Source organism: Carcharodon carcharias, chromosome 9 (genome assembly GCF_017639515.1).
Source record: "Carcharodon carcharias isolate sCarCar2 chromosome 9, sCarCar2.pri, whole genome shotgun sequence".
Taxonomy (NCBI): domain Eukaryota; kingdom Metazoa; phylum Chordata; class Chondrichthyes; order Lamniformes; family Lamnidae; genus Carcharodon; species Carcharodon carcharias.
Window position 1 is genome coordinate 143,247,642 of NC_054475.1, and position 15,633 is coordinate 143,263,274.

The window sequence follows — 15,633 nt, forward strand, 5'->3', positions numbered from 1 at the left end:
GTTGATTGTGCCTTCAACTGCATAGACCTTAACCTCTGAAGTTCCCTCGTAAACTTCTCCGCCTCTTTCTTTTAAGGCACTCAAACTTACCTCTGACTAATCTTTTGGTCACCTGTCCTAATATTGCTTTATGGGGTTCAGTGCCAAACTTAGTTTGGTAATTGCTCCCATGAAGTGCCTTGGGATATTTTACTATGTTAAAGGCACTATATGCTTCAAAGTTGTTAGATTTTTGAATCTAGGTGCACAGTTTTAAAATTACATGTAATGCCACATATATATAATACTTTATTTTGCTAGAGAAATGCGCTTATGGAGCAGAAGCATGCTACCACAGTAGAAAAAATGAAACGGTCTCTCTACTACCAGCTGATGATAATTGAAAATTACCAGAAGGCCATTAGCAAAGAGCTGGGACCGCTAGTTGAATGGGTATGTTACTGCAATCTTCAATTAACTAGATCCTAAGGAATAGAATGTTTTAACTTATAGCAGTAAAAGTTTTTTATTTGTTTCTAAAATAAAGGTTCTTTGCATTGTCAAGAAGCAGTGTTACAATAGTTACTGGAAATTCAAATGAAAATGCACCAACAGGGCATTGAATATTGCATTCAGCCCAAATTAATGAGATCCAAGCCTTCCTCTTCAAAGGCTAGAGCAATCATCAGTAAAATTAATTATGTGCAACACTCCTAAAGAAACAGCCAGAAATATAAGGAGCTTGCTAATAATATCCTTTTGATATTCTGGAATTTTTGGTCAGTGCATCGATTACAGGGAACTTAGTTGACTCCTCAGTCACAATCTTCTCTGTGATTAAATGTTGCCAAGTTTTGCCACTCATGGCAGGCATGCACACACTGTTGCGTAGATCATGATAGATCTGCCCTACTTCCTCTATCAGTGGTGATATCTTTGTGCAGGTTCTTCTCCCAGAGTATCAAAAAACCTTTCTTCATTGTTCGGAGTCCACCACAGATGTTGCACCAATCAATTGATCAGATAAAGCACAGAAAGCAATATGCTGTCTTTATTGCTTAGTCCTGGACTGTTTGTAGTCTTAATCTGTGCTTGACTCACTATCCACCAGTCTGAGCTGCAATTTCAAGGATTATAAAGATGTAGGTCTTACACCGTTTGACGGCAGTTCTGTGCATACTTCCACAGACCCACCCCAGCTGCTGCCCTGGTAGTGATATGGTCAATGTGCTATGTCCAAGCCATACTCCTCTTGATTGTTGTATCCAGGATCTTCCACTTTTTGCTGGTCTTGCTTGGCTTTGAAAGTAGCTCCTCCCTAGCATCCCAGTAGTTTAGAATGGGTTGAAGATTATAATTTACTCTAGGCTGAAATAATTACACACTCCACAGAACATAAATATACTTGTGATGTTAGAGGTTGTGGGGGATAGCCAGTCAGAGTTAAGCAGCGATATGGATCAATACTCTGGAGCTGTACTTAATTACTTTTGAGATTGGAAAATGTGTGCAAATTTTAACTGGCGTAGGCATATAGCATTAAATCTATTGAGGAAATAAGCTTGATGGAAAGGAAGGTGTATTTTCATTCCATGGTGCTTTGACTTTGGAGAGCTGCAAAATGTATTTTTATTTTACAGACTGCAAAATGATCCTCACAGCGAATAACGCCCAAGAACTAACATAGCTGCATTCCTGCAATCCTGGCCTTTTGTGCGCCCCTGATTTCCTTTACCCCTCTGGCAGTCATGCCTTCAGCTGTCTAGGCACTAAGCTCTGGGATTCCCAAACCTCTTCGCCTCCCTACCTGTATTGTCCTTAAGATGCTGCTTAAAACCCACCTCTTTGCTCTGTTCTAATATCTGCTCATGTGACTGTGACAGTTTTTGTCTGACAATGTTGCTGAGAAGCATCTTGGAACATTTGCACCTTTAACATCATAAAATGCAAGTTGTTGGTTAAAATTGACACATCAAAATGTATCCTTACAGGTCAGATTGAATATTCAGAAGATTACCATTACGGCCGAAGAGGATTTCTGCAAGAGTTACAAAATTGTCCAACATCAACTATGTCAACTGTGTAGTTCAAGTAAAGAATTGTACAAAATGCTTCTAGAAGCTAAAACAGGTAACTCATCATCTGTAATAAAAACAGAAAATGCTGGAAAAACTCAGCAGGCCTGGCAGCATTTATGGAGAGAGAAATAGAATTAACGTTTTGAGTCCGTATGATTCTTCTTCTGTAACCACCTCATCATTTGTAACTAAATCTCTAAAATCTGAAATGTTAAGGTATGTCAGAAGAAACTTAAGTAATTTGCTTTTTTCCTGAACATCTTTACCTATTTTTAAGGGGTATGTACTGGAACTTTCTGAATGTAAAATTCTAGACACTAGTAGTTGATTTTTCACAATTGTATTTATGTATGTTACAAATCATATTTCCACGGAGCAAGGATGAAAACTGTAGGGAAAGATCTGACTTTGTTTAGGTACTGCTCGTTTGTCAGTATTAGCTTTGAAAAAATTGAGTTGATTGCCTGATTTTTCTTTCTTCACCCCCCTCCCCGCTCTCCCACTGTTTCACTACTTTTGATTCTTTTGGATTTAGCTGTTGATAACTTAGCAAATAGGTTATTATTTGGATTACTCCCAATTTACTTGCTTCACAAATTTGACGCTCTATGGTGTAACACCTCTGAAGCCTTTGAAAAGTGTAATGCTATGGACAGATGCTAGAAATAGGACTTTCAATTATATGGGGCATTGCAGATGAAAATTCAGCTACAAAGCACATTCTTGTCTTGTTCTTCTTGGTCCTTTGGTACTGACTTTGGCCCAACTCCTTAGGTTGTAATTTCACATCCTGTGTAGGGTCATTATAAGAGTTTTAAATTCAAGATCAATTATACCAAGTTACTATGTAAGCAAAGGTGCTCTCAGGAAATTAAAGGAACATTATTTTCCAGCATTTTAAATTTAAATTGTCAAAGCATATTGTTACAGGTTAATTGTTTAAAGATCATACCTAAATTTAGCAAAGATTAGATGTTTTATTTTTCCATTCCTCATTAAGGCTTTGTCTGCCATCACAGGCATCTTGTTTCAACTAGGAATTCTGGCGACTGGACAACAGACTCCAACTGAGAAACTTCTTCCTATTGGAGTTCCTGCATCTGGTTCCAAAAGTTCCATTGATGGTTTAGCTCCAGAAGATTTTATAACAGGTGTTAAGAAGAATCTAAGCACATGTATTTGTGAGGATTCTGGCATCTGTAGTCCCAAGTTTGACCTTTCCAAAATAAACTTTTCCAGGGTAATTGGTGTGTCTTGTGAGAACTTAACATCAGAATCTAAATTGCAAAAGGAAGAACAATTTGTGAAACATTCCACTGGTGGTTACCCTTTTTTTCACAGTCTTTCTTCAGAGGCTGACCAACCTCCAGAAGACTTTGTATCATCAAATCTGCACAATGAGCTCATTGTAACAAAAGTAGAGGACAGGTTATCTACTGAAATCTCTAGCTACGCAAGCCTGTGCTTGAGGAAAGAAGATCCACATATCCTTTCTGACAAAAGAAAGTCTTCAAATGACAATCAAACATATATAGTTCGATCGGAATGGGAAGTTTGGGACACTTTTGAATTTACTACATCGAACAGTGATACTAATGGTTGTGTTGAACCTGAAGAAGAAAAGACGTGTAATGGACAAGCTGTGGTCTCAGCTCTTGATGCCACTTCATCTCAGGAATCCTTGAGCCTGAATGATGCATTATGCCAACCAAATCCAATAGAACATGTGTTGACCTCCAAAAATTGTATATTTTCTCCCCAACAACACTTGAACTCAAACAGTATGTTGGAACCACTAACTGAGAGTCATTTTCCAGATTCATCAGTTGAAAGGGATATGAAAGTGCCTGTAGCTAGTGATGTCCCAGAATTCCAGTTTTGTCGGTGGCAGGAGGTGGAGATAAGGGTCAGCTATGCAGTTGACCCGCACTATTTTTATATACAGCACTCTAGCCAGGAGCTACCAGAACTAATGAGGCAATTAAAGTAAGTGCATGAAAGAATTTTCCTACCTTATGTTTTAAAATAATCATGTCTTTCTAGAGTGAGTGAAAAAATTCCATAAGAACAAAACAGTAGGATGTGGAGAGTTTAATGGGGCAACAATGACATTAACTTGGTAGTTATATATAACTTAGACATGCAATGTGCATTGTAGGTGCAATATTGCTTGTTTTCTCCCCTCCCTGACTAAAAGTATAGAGCAAGACTCCATCTCAGACTGTGATATCTGATTTTTAAATTTGGAGTAAGCAGTCTCCTGTGGTGTTGCATATAGGGGCTCAAGACCAAGTGTAGCTCTCAGGTAAAGATAGCAAGAGGCAGGACCAGGGTACACAGGCATAATTCATTTTAAAATCATACTTCTGTTCTTATTTTTGATATTACCATTATAAATTCTGATGTTCACATTTCTAATGAAAGCTACTAATAAATGTTTGTCATAATTACACCCTTCTGTCAATGGTGAAGTTGCCATGTATCCATTGGTAAAATAGTGTAATTACAGCTTGACAAGGTTCTGTAGGGAGTGTCCATTATAAATTTGAGTATTGAAATTCGTGATGTGAAAAGTTGCTCAGGAACATGCACTGGTGTCTTAATATTTTTAATATATTCCCAGTTGATATGCATGGGCATGGTAAGTCAGAGTTAAAGATCTCAATCTTATCTGTTCCTTTTTGTTATTTTTGTGTTTCTGTTTCTCTCTGCTTTTCTGTCATTTTCTTCTTTTGGCTTTTTATGTGAGAAGTGGTGTGTGGAATTGCATGGTGTCATGGGAAAAGGAGCCACCAGAGGCTGTCCACAGCATTAGGATGGATTTGCAGGGAAGATATAACCCCTCAAAGCATCCTTCCAAATCATTTGTGCTTCTCCCCAGCCCCTCACTCCATTCCTGTTTCCTACCCCTTCACTTTCCCACTTTCTCTTGCTTTTCCTATTATCACCTAATTCTCATCACTACACTTAATAAGCTATAAAGCCTTAAATATAGCATAAAAATCCAGCAATATTAACTTTCTGGAGACTTTTTTGTTACTTTATTGTGATGCCTATCTCTCACTTACACTTCGAGGTACAGAATATAATTGGCTGGCTGTTTTGTGGAACTCCTGCTGTAACTGTGGCAGGAATCCAGTGGAACACCATTAACTACCAAATACATCAATCTTCAGCCTTGTCTGGAAGCACAATATCCATCTGACACAAACAAGATCACTTACGTGGAGGTGTGGAAAGGTTGGAGGTTATTCTAGAATTACTGGTTCCCATTCCTAATGGGAGTTAGTGCACTTGCTTGCAAACATACACAAAGTTACAAGAGGGATAATGGCCTCCAGAAGAACATAAATTGGGCCTTGGTTTGTGTTGCGGCTTCAAGCCTTGGATGTGACCTGGATCCCTGAAGAAAATTAGTTTTTAAGTTATTACTGGCCCCTATTACAAAGGATGCCAAATGGTAATTGTTTCACCCAGGCTGACTAAACAACCTGCCTCAATCCAAAGATAGCAGTCAGTCACTGGACTTTCCAATAGTGTAGAGCTGGCAGGTGCCTGAGTATACTTCTCCCATTTACAGAAGTGAATCCAGAAATCTGATGTATTAATCCATAATTTAGGATATTTCTAGTCCCAAAAATAATCAATGCTGTGGACTCTCCATGTGGTGTGTCTTCTCCAAAGACTGTGTTGGTAACCTGCTCCTAGGCCTCAGCTGAGCCAACTGCCAAAATTAACATTAGATTACCTTTTTTTTTTTGCAGCATCGAGTGCTCGAAGAACTCTGCTACATTGTGTTGCACTCCTTTGATCAGCTCCTATGTGTGTGCTTGGCTTCCTGAAAGCAAGCAGTGGTATCGGTCTTGTGTTATCAGGATTGTGGGAAATGAAGCAACTATGACACATGGTATGGGCACAGGCTATATGGAGAGTTAGCAAGAGAATATATACTAAAAGCAGATGTAGATAATAATAGTGAATGGAATGACATTTGAGGAAAAAAAATACAAATGATATAGTTGTAGGTTTTCGTAACCTGCAAATCTGTATTTTTCATTGGAGTACTAGGATTGCACAAGTAGTTGTTCTTCATGTGAGAGTGGAGTCAGTGACTTGACAGAGCTGGTCACCCACAGCGGGCACTAAAGCCAGTCCTAATCTTGGCCTTGACCAACGTCTGTACAAGTGCAGTACTATATCCTAACCCATATAACATCCAAATTGATGCCCTGCTGAAATCAGCCAAATCGCCACATAGCAGGGAACTGAACCTACGATCTTCTGTTCTGTTTTTTGTTGCTGCTGTTATAATAATTAGTTCTACATGCGGTATATCAATAACCAGGGCATTATTATGATCTCAGTAGAGACCAGTAACTTATTAGTTTTGTTCTGGAATTTGAAATCGCAGATAATTACTAAAGGAATGAAGCCACAAGGTTCACGGTTTAAAACAAAAGAATTTTACTACACAAATATCAAAGAACATGAATGCTATTAACTACACTCTAAGATAGTCAGTTATGTTAAAGATATTAAGAATGAACACAATTAAACCAAACTTCTTCACTTAACTTTCCTTCTCCATCCATTTGACTTACACCCTCAATAAACTCAAGTCAGATACTTACCAGAAATTGAAAGATTGGTCTGAGTACTGTTTCAAAGACTAGTATAAGAACTGACATTTCTTAGTCCTTCCCCTTCAAATCTCCTCCAACCGTCCTACGGTTTAGACTCCCCAATCAACACAGACGTCACTGGCATCTTAAGCATAGCTACCTTGGGTCAGAACTCTCCTGGTTGTAATATTCGTTAACTCTGGAGTCTTGCGTCTAAAACTCTCTCTCTTTCCTTCCCTCCGCCAGCCCCCCAAAAACAGCAATTGGCTGTTTACAATAAATCACTTGCAGAGAAATTTAGTTCTTAAGGGGGCCATCATCCCAACATAAAGCACAGATTTTTCCCAAAAGCACATGGGCCATCACATAGTGAAATTTCACCATGACTAGTACAGAATCATTCATGAGGGATTATTGTTGACTTTTAAAAAAATTATACTTGGGATGTGAGCATCTCTGACAAGGCCTAGTAATTTGAGCTGTAGTTGCAAGCCCTACTGTTTAACCGTTTAATTGTCTCACTCAAGCAGGAATTCAAACTAGACCATTTAAAAAGATGGCTAAGCTAAAATCCTAAAATGTTACTTCAAACCGATATAGAACCCTCAAACTTAGAAGCATTATCAAAATCTTACAGGTGGTAAGTTTTACACACTGAGTGCCAGTGGTGGAGAGATTGAATGATCAACATGGGATGTTGATCAACCAGGCTACACTGTCTTTCATGGTATCAAGCTTCTTGAGTGTTGTTGTTGGAGTTGCCCTCATCCAGGCAAGTGGAGAGCATTCCATCACCACCTGACTGTTGCCTTGTAGATTGTGGAAAGGCTTTGGGAAGTCAGGAGGTGAGTTATGCGCTGCAGAATTCCCAACCTTTGACTTACTGTTGTAACCATAGTATCGATTTAAAACATCTGATTTTAGAGAGTGCTTTAGCACTCTTGCAGATTGACATCAATGTATTGCTTCATAATGAGGCAATAGTAGGTAGTTCCTTTTCATAATGCAGGTAATCAATTTTGATAGTTAGGTTCTGGCAATGTGGAACATTGAGTCAGCTTGTTGTCATAGATTTTGTGCTCAAGGAACCCTGGTACAATGGGCCACAACTTCCGAGCTCCAGGGCTGTGAAACCCCGACCTCTCTAGAAATTCCCAAGTAAGGATTGCAGAGCAATTGTCTGGGAAGTGCAAACCTCTGATGAGCAATTGCCCTCCCCTAGGAACCATCCAAAAATGTGATTTAAATCATACATTTTGGATGGTTCTGACTGTTACATCAATGGTTACCCAGAAAATGTTAGAAGAAATAAACTACTTCTAGCCTCTGGGTAACTATTGTACAGATCCACTCCACTACCTCCCGCCCCTTCCACAGTACTCTTTTTCACCCCACGGGAACTCCCCCCTTTCCGGGTCCGACTCTTGACCCCCCCCGCCCCCACTCCCCGGCCAGGCCCAACTCCTGGATTTCCAGGGAAGTGCTTTCGAGCAGAATGGCAATCTAACTCAGTTGCCACTCCATCGGAGGTTACAGCGCAATCTGTTACATACCTTTGGTCACCCAGTTGGCCATACTCTTCGCAAATAATAAATGAGCTTAGTCATTTAGATTTTATGATACACCAGGGGTTTTTTTTCAGGTTGCAGCATATTATTGATGAAGTTATTTTTCCTCTGCACTGAGCAGTCTGTTTGAATTCATTTTCTAAAAGATGAATTTGCATTGAAGATATAAATTGTTATCTTTGACTTTATATTTGCAGATGACTACCAACACCTTCTAGTAGAAGTCTTATGTGTGGATTATGGATTCTCTGCTTGCCTTTCATTAAGTTGTTTAAAATCTCTACCTCCAATATATTGTGCTCTTCCCCAGCAAGCTTTATGTGTGTCTTTAGCAAATGTAAGTACATAGGGATGCGAGTTTAAGAAAAATCAGTATTTGGAATTTCAGGGGGTTTTATTATATCTAATGCCAAATTAGGAACAAATATACAAAGGTTAGGGAGAATTATTCTCTTAGTTTGATGCTGTTTATAATTACAGCTAAACCAAAGATATTGAATGATGCCGCATATGAACCCTTTTTTTGGTTTTAATGTTCATCAATTGAACAAAAAAATGGCATTTTTAAATACTGAGTTAGAAGTGATGCAAGAGTGCCACAACACCAGCACTCAGTGCCTTAATAAGTAATGATATTCAGATTCTGTAAGTTTTAGTAATGGAACTTCCATATCACTTAATGATTTTTAACTGAAATATTAAGCTAATCGGTCACTGACAATGATTACCGACATTACACCTTAAAAGATTATTTTTACAATGAGACGGTGACATAGTGGTAATGTCACTGTACTAGTAATCCAGAGGCCCAGGCTAAAGTTCTGGAGACAAGGGTTCAAATCCGACCATTGGAATTTAAGTTCAATTAATAAAATCTGGAATTGAAAGCTAGTCTCAGTAATGGTGACCATGAAACCATTGTTGATTGTCATAAAAACCATCTGTTTCGCTAATGTCCTTTAGAGAAGGAAATCTGCCGTCCCTATGTGATCTGGCGTACATGTGACTCCAGACCCTCAGCAATGTGGCTGACTCTAAACTGCCCTCTGAGATGGTGTGGAAAGCCACTCAGTTCCAGGGCAATCAGGGATGGGCAACAAATGCTGGCCTTGAAAGAGTTTTTTTTAAATGAGCGTGTGATATATTTAAGGCTGAGACAGATTTTTGGGGTCTCAGGGAAATGAGGGATATGGGGAGTGGGTGGGTAATTGGAGTTGAAGCAGAAGATTAGCCATGATCATATTGAACAGTGGGGCAAGCTTGGCAGACCACCGGAGTGGTCTACTCCTACTCCTATTTCTGTGTCCTTAAATTGGGGCTTGGTTGGGGGTCAGAGTGGTGAGGTTGGAATGCTAACAAAACAGTATCGTATCAAATCATCTTCTGCAGGTTTCTCCAATGTATGGTGTTACCTGGTCCAGGTCAGAGATCAACTGGTTCAAGAAGTCAGTGAAAAACAAAACATTCTTTGCAAGACTTTATCAAAAATCCAACATCATGACAGTGGCACTTTTCAGTGAAAGAGGGAAAATAGGGATCCTGAGGTATGTAGGCAAGACTTCCCAGTCCTTTTTGAGTTATGATGCCCTTATTTTGATTAGTGTATGCTTTGTTTTTAATTAATGTTTACTGTAGCAGGTAAAAATCTTAATCCTTACGCATGGGCCCCTTTCACCTGATGCACTTTATTCAGACAGGTAGTGATGGTGTCAGGTATAGAATTGTCACTGTGATAGTACTTGGCAGGAGGAAATTGACTGCTGTAAGCTTGTTATTTAGGCACATCCACAGGTGGAGAGGAGAGTTCAGGCAGAAGAATATTTTTATCCCTGGTTAAACTATGCAAGCCTTGCAACTTATTTTTGCCATTAGATATTTGTTAAACATCTAAATGGTTGACAGATTTTTTCAAAAGTGATTTGATTAGTTCAAACCTTCCCTTAAATGTTGTAAGGCTTCCCCTCTCTTTCACCACCACCCCTAAATTGCTACAATGCCTGTCAAGGGACCATAGACACTCTTTATGATTTCAGGTTCTATGGTTGCCTCAGCATTAGTAAATCAATATGAATGGTAATGCCCATGTTCTTAGCAAACATCTGACTCACCATGACCACAGGAGACCTACTAGTACGAATAATATATAAAGAAGTTTGCCCCTCAGTCATTTCACTGCTGGCTAGAATCGCGATTTCAGTAATCAAAATCTTGTTCTACATTAGTTAATAAACGGGGAATAAACAGCCAGCGTCTAATCTCTCTCTTTTGGAGTGCTGTATAATTTAGCCCAGTTTAACAGTCAAAGTTACAAAGCCTGTATCAGCTTAATTTCACTTTTTCTTTAATTATCTTTGACCTTGATTTAACTTTGTTTTCCTTTAGGAGAGGGTCCAAGCTTTCCCAAAAGATGGCAGCAGCTGGGCTTGCAAGATATTCAGAAGGTCATTGTGGTAAGTATTACAGTCAGGGCGTTATTGAATGTTAAATTTGTTTCTTCTGTGCAATTTCAAAATAATGTTATGACCAGGTGAGAAGGGGTGAACTGGCCCACCTCTGGCTCCTTGGTTGGTCACAATAAAGGTTTAAGTTTCTTTTTCATGAGGATACGCCTTTTCCAAATTTAAATGTATTTAACCGTTTATGCTGTGAGCAATAAGGAGCCAATCCAACAAGGTTTTCTTGAGTTAAAGAAGAGCAAATTTATTAACCACTAAATCCAAGAAAAAAATAATAATCATGTGATGCCATACATACAGGTATTAGAAATAAGAGAAGTTAGAGTCCAATAAAAAAAATAAAAGAATATACGGTTAAGTTTCCTTGAGGTGTAGATTTTAAATGTTGTGGCCAGTTTAGCTTAGCTGGTTTCTTGGATGCGGTCCAATGTAGAAGATGTTGCAATTATTGCAAGATCTCTGTCCGCTGGTAGGTTTCTGATTGTTGACTTCTCTAACTCAAAAGAGGGAGATAGCAGCTTTTCAGCCTGTTTCGTCTGCTGAAAACTCCCTTGACACTACCTGTATCACTTGCAATCTCTTTGCAGTGGCTGGTAGTCTGGTCTTCTATATTTTGCCCATTGTGTTTTTCAAAAGCGTTTTGAGCAGGTCTGTCTGTGGTTGCCAGTGTTTCAGTATCCAGTACTTTGCATTTTAATGTCTCTTCCTTAGACAATGACAGGCTTTGATGCATCTTTGAATTATAGGAAATGTCCCTCTCTTCACATTCCCCTGAGGATGTCTTGTTTGCTTTTTCACCTTCACCTTGGAAGATGGCCTTGCATTTTTAGGTAGTTTCTTCTATCTCATTTCAAACTGAAAGATTTTCTGTTAGTTGAAGGTTGAAAAGTCATATATTTAAAAGTAAAGGGGCATAGCCTCGTGACAAGAATAACAGTTTCACTTCCTAAAGTTAACTTTTAGCCTCCATAGTTTTCACAATTGTAAGTATACAAAAAAGCACCATGGGCAGAATTTTCTTGTCAGTGTGCAGGGGCGTCCCCCGCATGTCGACGCGTAAAATGACTTGCAGTGACGGCGGGCATGCATCCTGACGTCATCGTGCATCATTCCAATCTTCCGTTCAGCAGGCGCCGAAAATTGGGCAGGCGAAGAGCCCAAGCAGCCTTTGCATTTTTCATGAAACCTCATCCACGGGCGGGATGCGGTTTCATGAAGGGTTTGTTAAATTAATAAATATTTTTCAAACATTTGATAAACATGTCCCAGCTCATGTGACGCTGTCACATGAGGGGACACGTGTAAATGATTTATCATTTTCTTTATTTTGAACTTTGAAACTTACCTTAATCTCCCTGAAGCAGCTCTGTGCCTCAGGGAGATTTTTGCGCCCTTTTGCGTGCATACGTGAAAGAGCACAGGCCCTGTCTGTCCCTCCTCCCCCCGCCCACACAGGTAGCGCTGAGCACTACTGGCTTTGCATCACGCTGGGCGGGCCTTAATTGGCCCACCTACATAAAATGGCAGCGTGCAGCTGATCGTGGGTGGCGATCAGCTCTGCACCCGCCCTCGCCCACTCCCGAACAGCCCATCCGACAGGAAGAGGATTCTACCCCATGTGTACTCTTGGCTCAATATCATGTGCTGTACACCGGTACTAGTTACCCAATTAATCACACTTTAATGTATAATATCATTTTTACCTGATCACATATTTAAATGCAGTTTTTTCTGTTTTTTCTGCTCTTCACAAAGGGCTCCTGTTAATGTAAGTGAAGCACACTTTTTCCTTCAGAGATTTTTGTATAATGACCTGGAACACTTTCCCACCCCTAATTACAAGAGCACTGACGCCCATTGTAATACCTCTCCTATTTGTAGCTAACTGCAAAGATCAGAGTTTGAACTTGGGAGCTCCTTGTTCAGTGTGGCTCAGCTATTTTCTATATGAACAAGAACTTGGATTTATATAGGACCTTTAATATAGTAAAACATCCCAAGGCATTTTGCAGGAGTGTTATCAAACAGTACGTGACACGGAGCAATGAGCCACATAATGAGATAGTAGGACAAATAAGCAGAAGTTTAGTTTTACGAAGCATCACAAAGGAGGAAAGCGAGGTATGGGGGGAAATTCCAGAGCTTAGAAGCTTGACAGTTGAAGGCATTGCAGCAAATGGTGGAGCAGTTAAAATTGGGGACGCACAAGATGTCAGAATTGCAAGAGTGCAGAGACCTTTGAGGGTTGTAGGGCTGGAGCAGGTTACAGAGAGAAGGGAAGTCTTGGCCATGGAAGGATTTGAAAATGAGAATAAAAATCATAAAATGGCATTGTTGGACTGAGAGCCAGTGTAGATCAGCGAGCATGGGGTGATAGGTGAACAGGACTTGTTGTGATTTAGGATATGTGCAGCAGTATCTTGATGAGCTCAATTTTATGAGAAGCAGAAAATGGGAGGCTGGCCATGAGAGCATTGAAATAATTAAGTCTAGAATAACAAAGACATGGATGAGAATTTCAGCAGCAGATGAGCAAAGTTGGGCGATTTTACAGAGGTAAAAGTAGGCGCTCTTAGTGATGGAGCAGATAAGTGGTTGGAAGATCATCTCAAGTCCAACACGACATTGAGGTGTGAACAGTCTGGTTCAGCGATTAAATCTCCTGAATATCAGAGGAAACTGTAATTCAAATCTGTACCTGCAAAGAAATATTGCACTTCCTTATCATTAATATACTTTTTAAATATTAATATTGTTTTGAATGGTTCTAAACACTGGTGGCTAAAAAAAACTTCTGGGTGAGAGATTTTTTTTTACTTAAAGCTTCACCCAAAACTGGAGCAAGTATTCCGCTTTACTGGAAACAACGCCTTGTAAAGTTACTGTCAGAACCAACCAACTTAAGAAAATGACCAGGTATGTTCCAATGTGCAATAATTATATAGATAAGAGGAAGCTGTGTATGCTACAAGTAGCAACGCGTCAGGAGATCCAGATAGTAATGTAGGCTTTTGTAGCTAATGAACAGCACCAGAATCCAAAGCTCTTATCGGTGGCTTCAGTTGTATTCAATATTACCTATAAAGGAAGAAACTTGTACTTTCTTGAAACAAAAGAATGCAGCAACAAATTCTTGGATGATAAATCCTAACACAGGAACTGGAGTAAGCCATTCAGCCTATTGAGCCTGCTTCCCTCATTCAATTAGATCAGCTACCTCAATACCACTTTCCTGCGCTATCTCCATATCTCTTGGTGTTATTAGTCTCCAGAAATTTATTGATTTCTGTCTTGAACATACTCAATGATTGAGCTTCCATAGCCCTCTAGGATAGAGAATTCCAAAGATTCACCACCCTCTGAGTGAAGAAATTCTTCCTCATCTCAGTCTTAAATGGCCTACACCTTAACCTGAGATTAAGTCCCCTGGTTTTAGACTCACCAGCCAGGGGAAACATCTTATCTCCATTCACCCTGTTACACCCTGTAAGAATTTTGTAAGTTTCAATGAGGTCACCCCTCATTCTTCAAAACTAGGGAATACAGACCCAGTCTCCTCAATCCCTCCTCATAAGACAATCCTGTCATCCCAGGCATTAATCTTGTGATCCCCTGTGGCACTCCCTGTATGACAAGTATATTCCTCATTAGATAAGGTAACCAAAACTGTACACAGTTCTCCAGGTGAGGTCTCTCCAAGGCTCTGTACAACTGCAGCAAGACATCTTTACTCCTGTACTCAAATCCCTTTGCAATGAAGGCCAACATACCATTTGCCTTCCTAATTATTTGCTGAACCTGCATGCTAACTTTTAGTGACTCACGAACAAGGACACCCAGGTACCTTTGGACACCCACACTTCCCAACCTCTTACCATTTAAGAAATATTCTGCTTTTCTGCTTTTTTTCTACCAAAGTGCATAACTTCACACTTATTCACATTATATTCAATGTTCCATGTTCTAGCCCATTCACTTAGCCTGCCTAAGACCTCTTGAAGCCTCCTTGATCCTCCTCACAATTTACATTCCCACCCAGTTTGGTGTCATCAGCAATTTGGAAATATTACAACTGGTCCTCTCATCCATATCATTTATATAGATTAAGAATAGCTTTTGACATAACACTAATCCTTGCAGAACCCCACTAGTAAAAGCCTTCCATCCTGAGAGTGATCCATTTATTCCTACTCTCTGCTTTCTATCTGTTAACCAATTCTCAATCCATACTAGTATATTTTCCCCCAGTCCCAAATGCTCTCATTTTATTAACTTACCTCCTGTTTGGGACCTTCTCAAAAGCCTTCTGAAAATCCAAATACACCTCATCCACTAGTTCTCCTTTATCAATGCTGCTAGTAATATCCTCAAAAAAAAATTCCAGCAAGTTTGTCAAACATGATTTCTCTTTTATAAATTCATGTTGACTCTGCCCAATTTTACTCTTCTTTTCTAAATGTCCAGTTGTCACACCCTTTGTAATAGTTCTAACATTTTCCCTTCTTCTGATGCCAAACTAACAGGTCTGTAGTTCTCCATCCTCCTTTCTATCATCATGCTAGCAGAAGTGATTATTCTCATTGTAAACATATTGTACTACATTGTACAAGTTGCAAAAAAATACTGCACAACTATATGTTTAAGGAAGTTGTAGAGAAGTTTGAAGGATCTGCTTTTGTTTTCTAAATGACTTTTTTTTTTCCCTTATGCAGACTGGATATTGTTGAGTTCTGATTTGGTATCAAGGCCAATACATATGGGTAAAAAAGCTGGACTGCTCAGCCTTTCCTCATTTCCAGCTTGGAATTTGGTTTAATTTGGCAGCACACCAGTCAGTGGATTTTCATAAAATTCCTTTCTGTATTTTTGGAACATATTTGTCAATCTGTTCATTTTAAAGGATTAATCCATGTATTAAAATGTCATGCAA

The 15,633-nt window shown here is 39.4% G+C and overlaps 1 protein-coding gene across 1 annotated transcript; it reads left to right on the forward strand.

The window, feature by feature from the left end:
- The first annotated feature begins 312 nt into the window (after positions 1–312).
- Positions 313–15,430, forward strand: LOC121282481. Its single transcript, XM_041196184.1, has 6 exons — positions 313–432; positions 1,971–2,109; positions 3,077–4,043; positions 5,822–5,964; positions 10,630–10,697; positions 15,416–15,430. Exons 1-6 carry the CDS (start codon positions 313–315, stop codon positions 15,428–15,430), a joined length of 1,452 nt encoding a protein of 483 aa, XP_041052118.1.
- Positions 15,431–15,633: the final 203 nt, after the last annotated feature.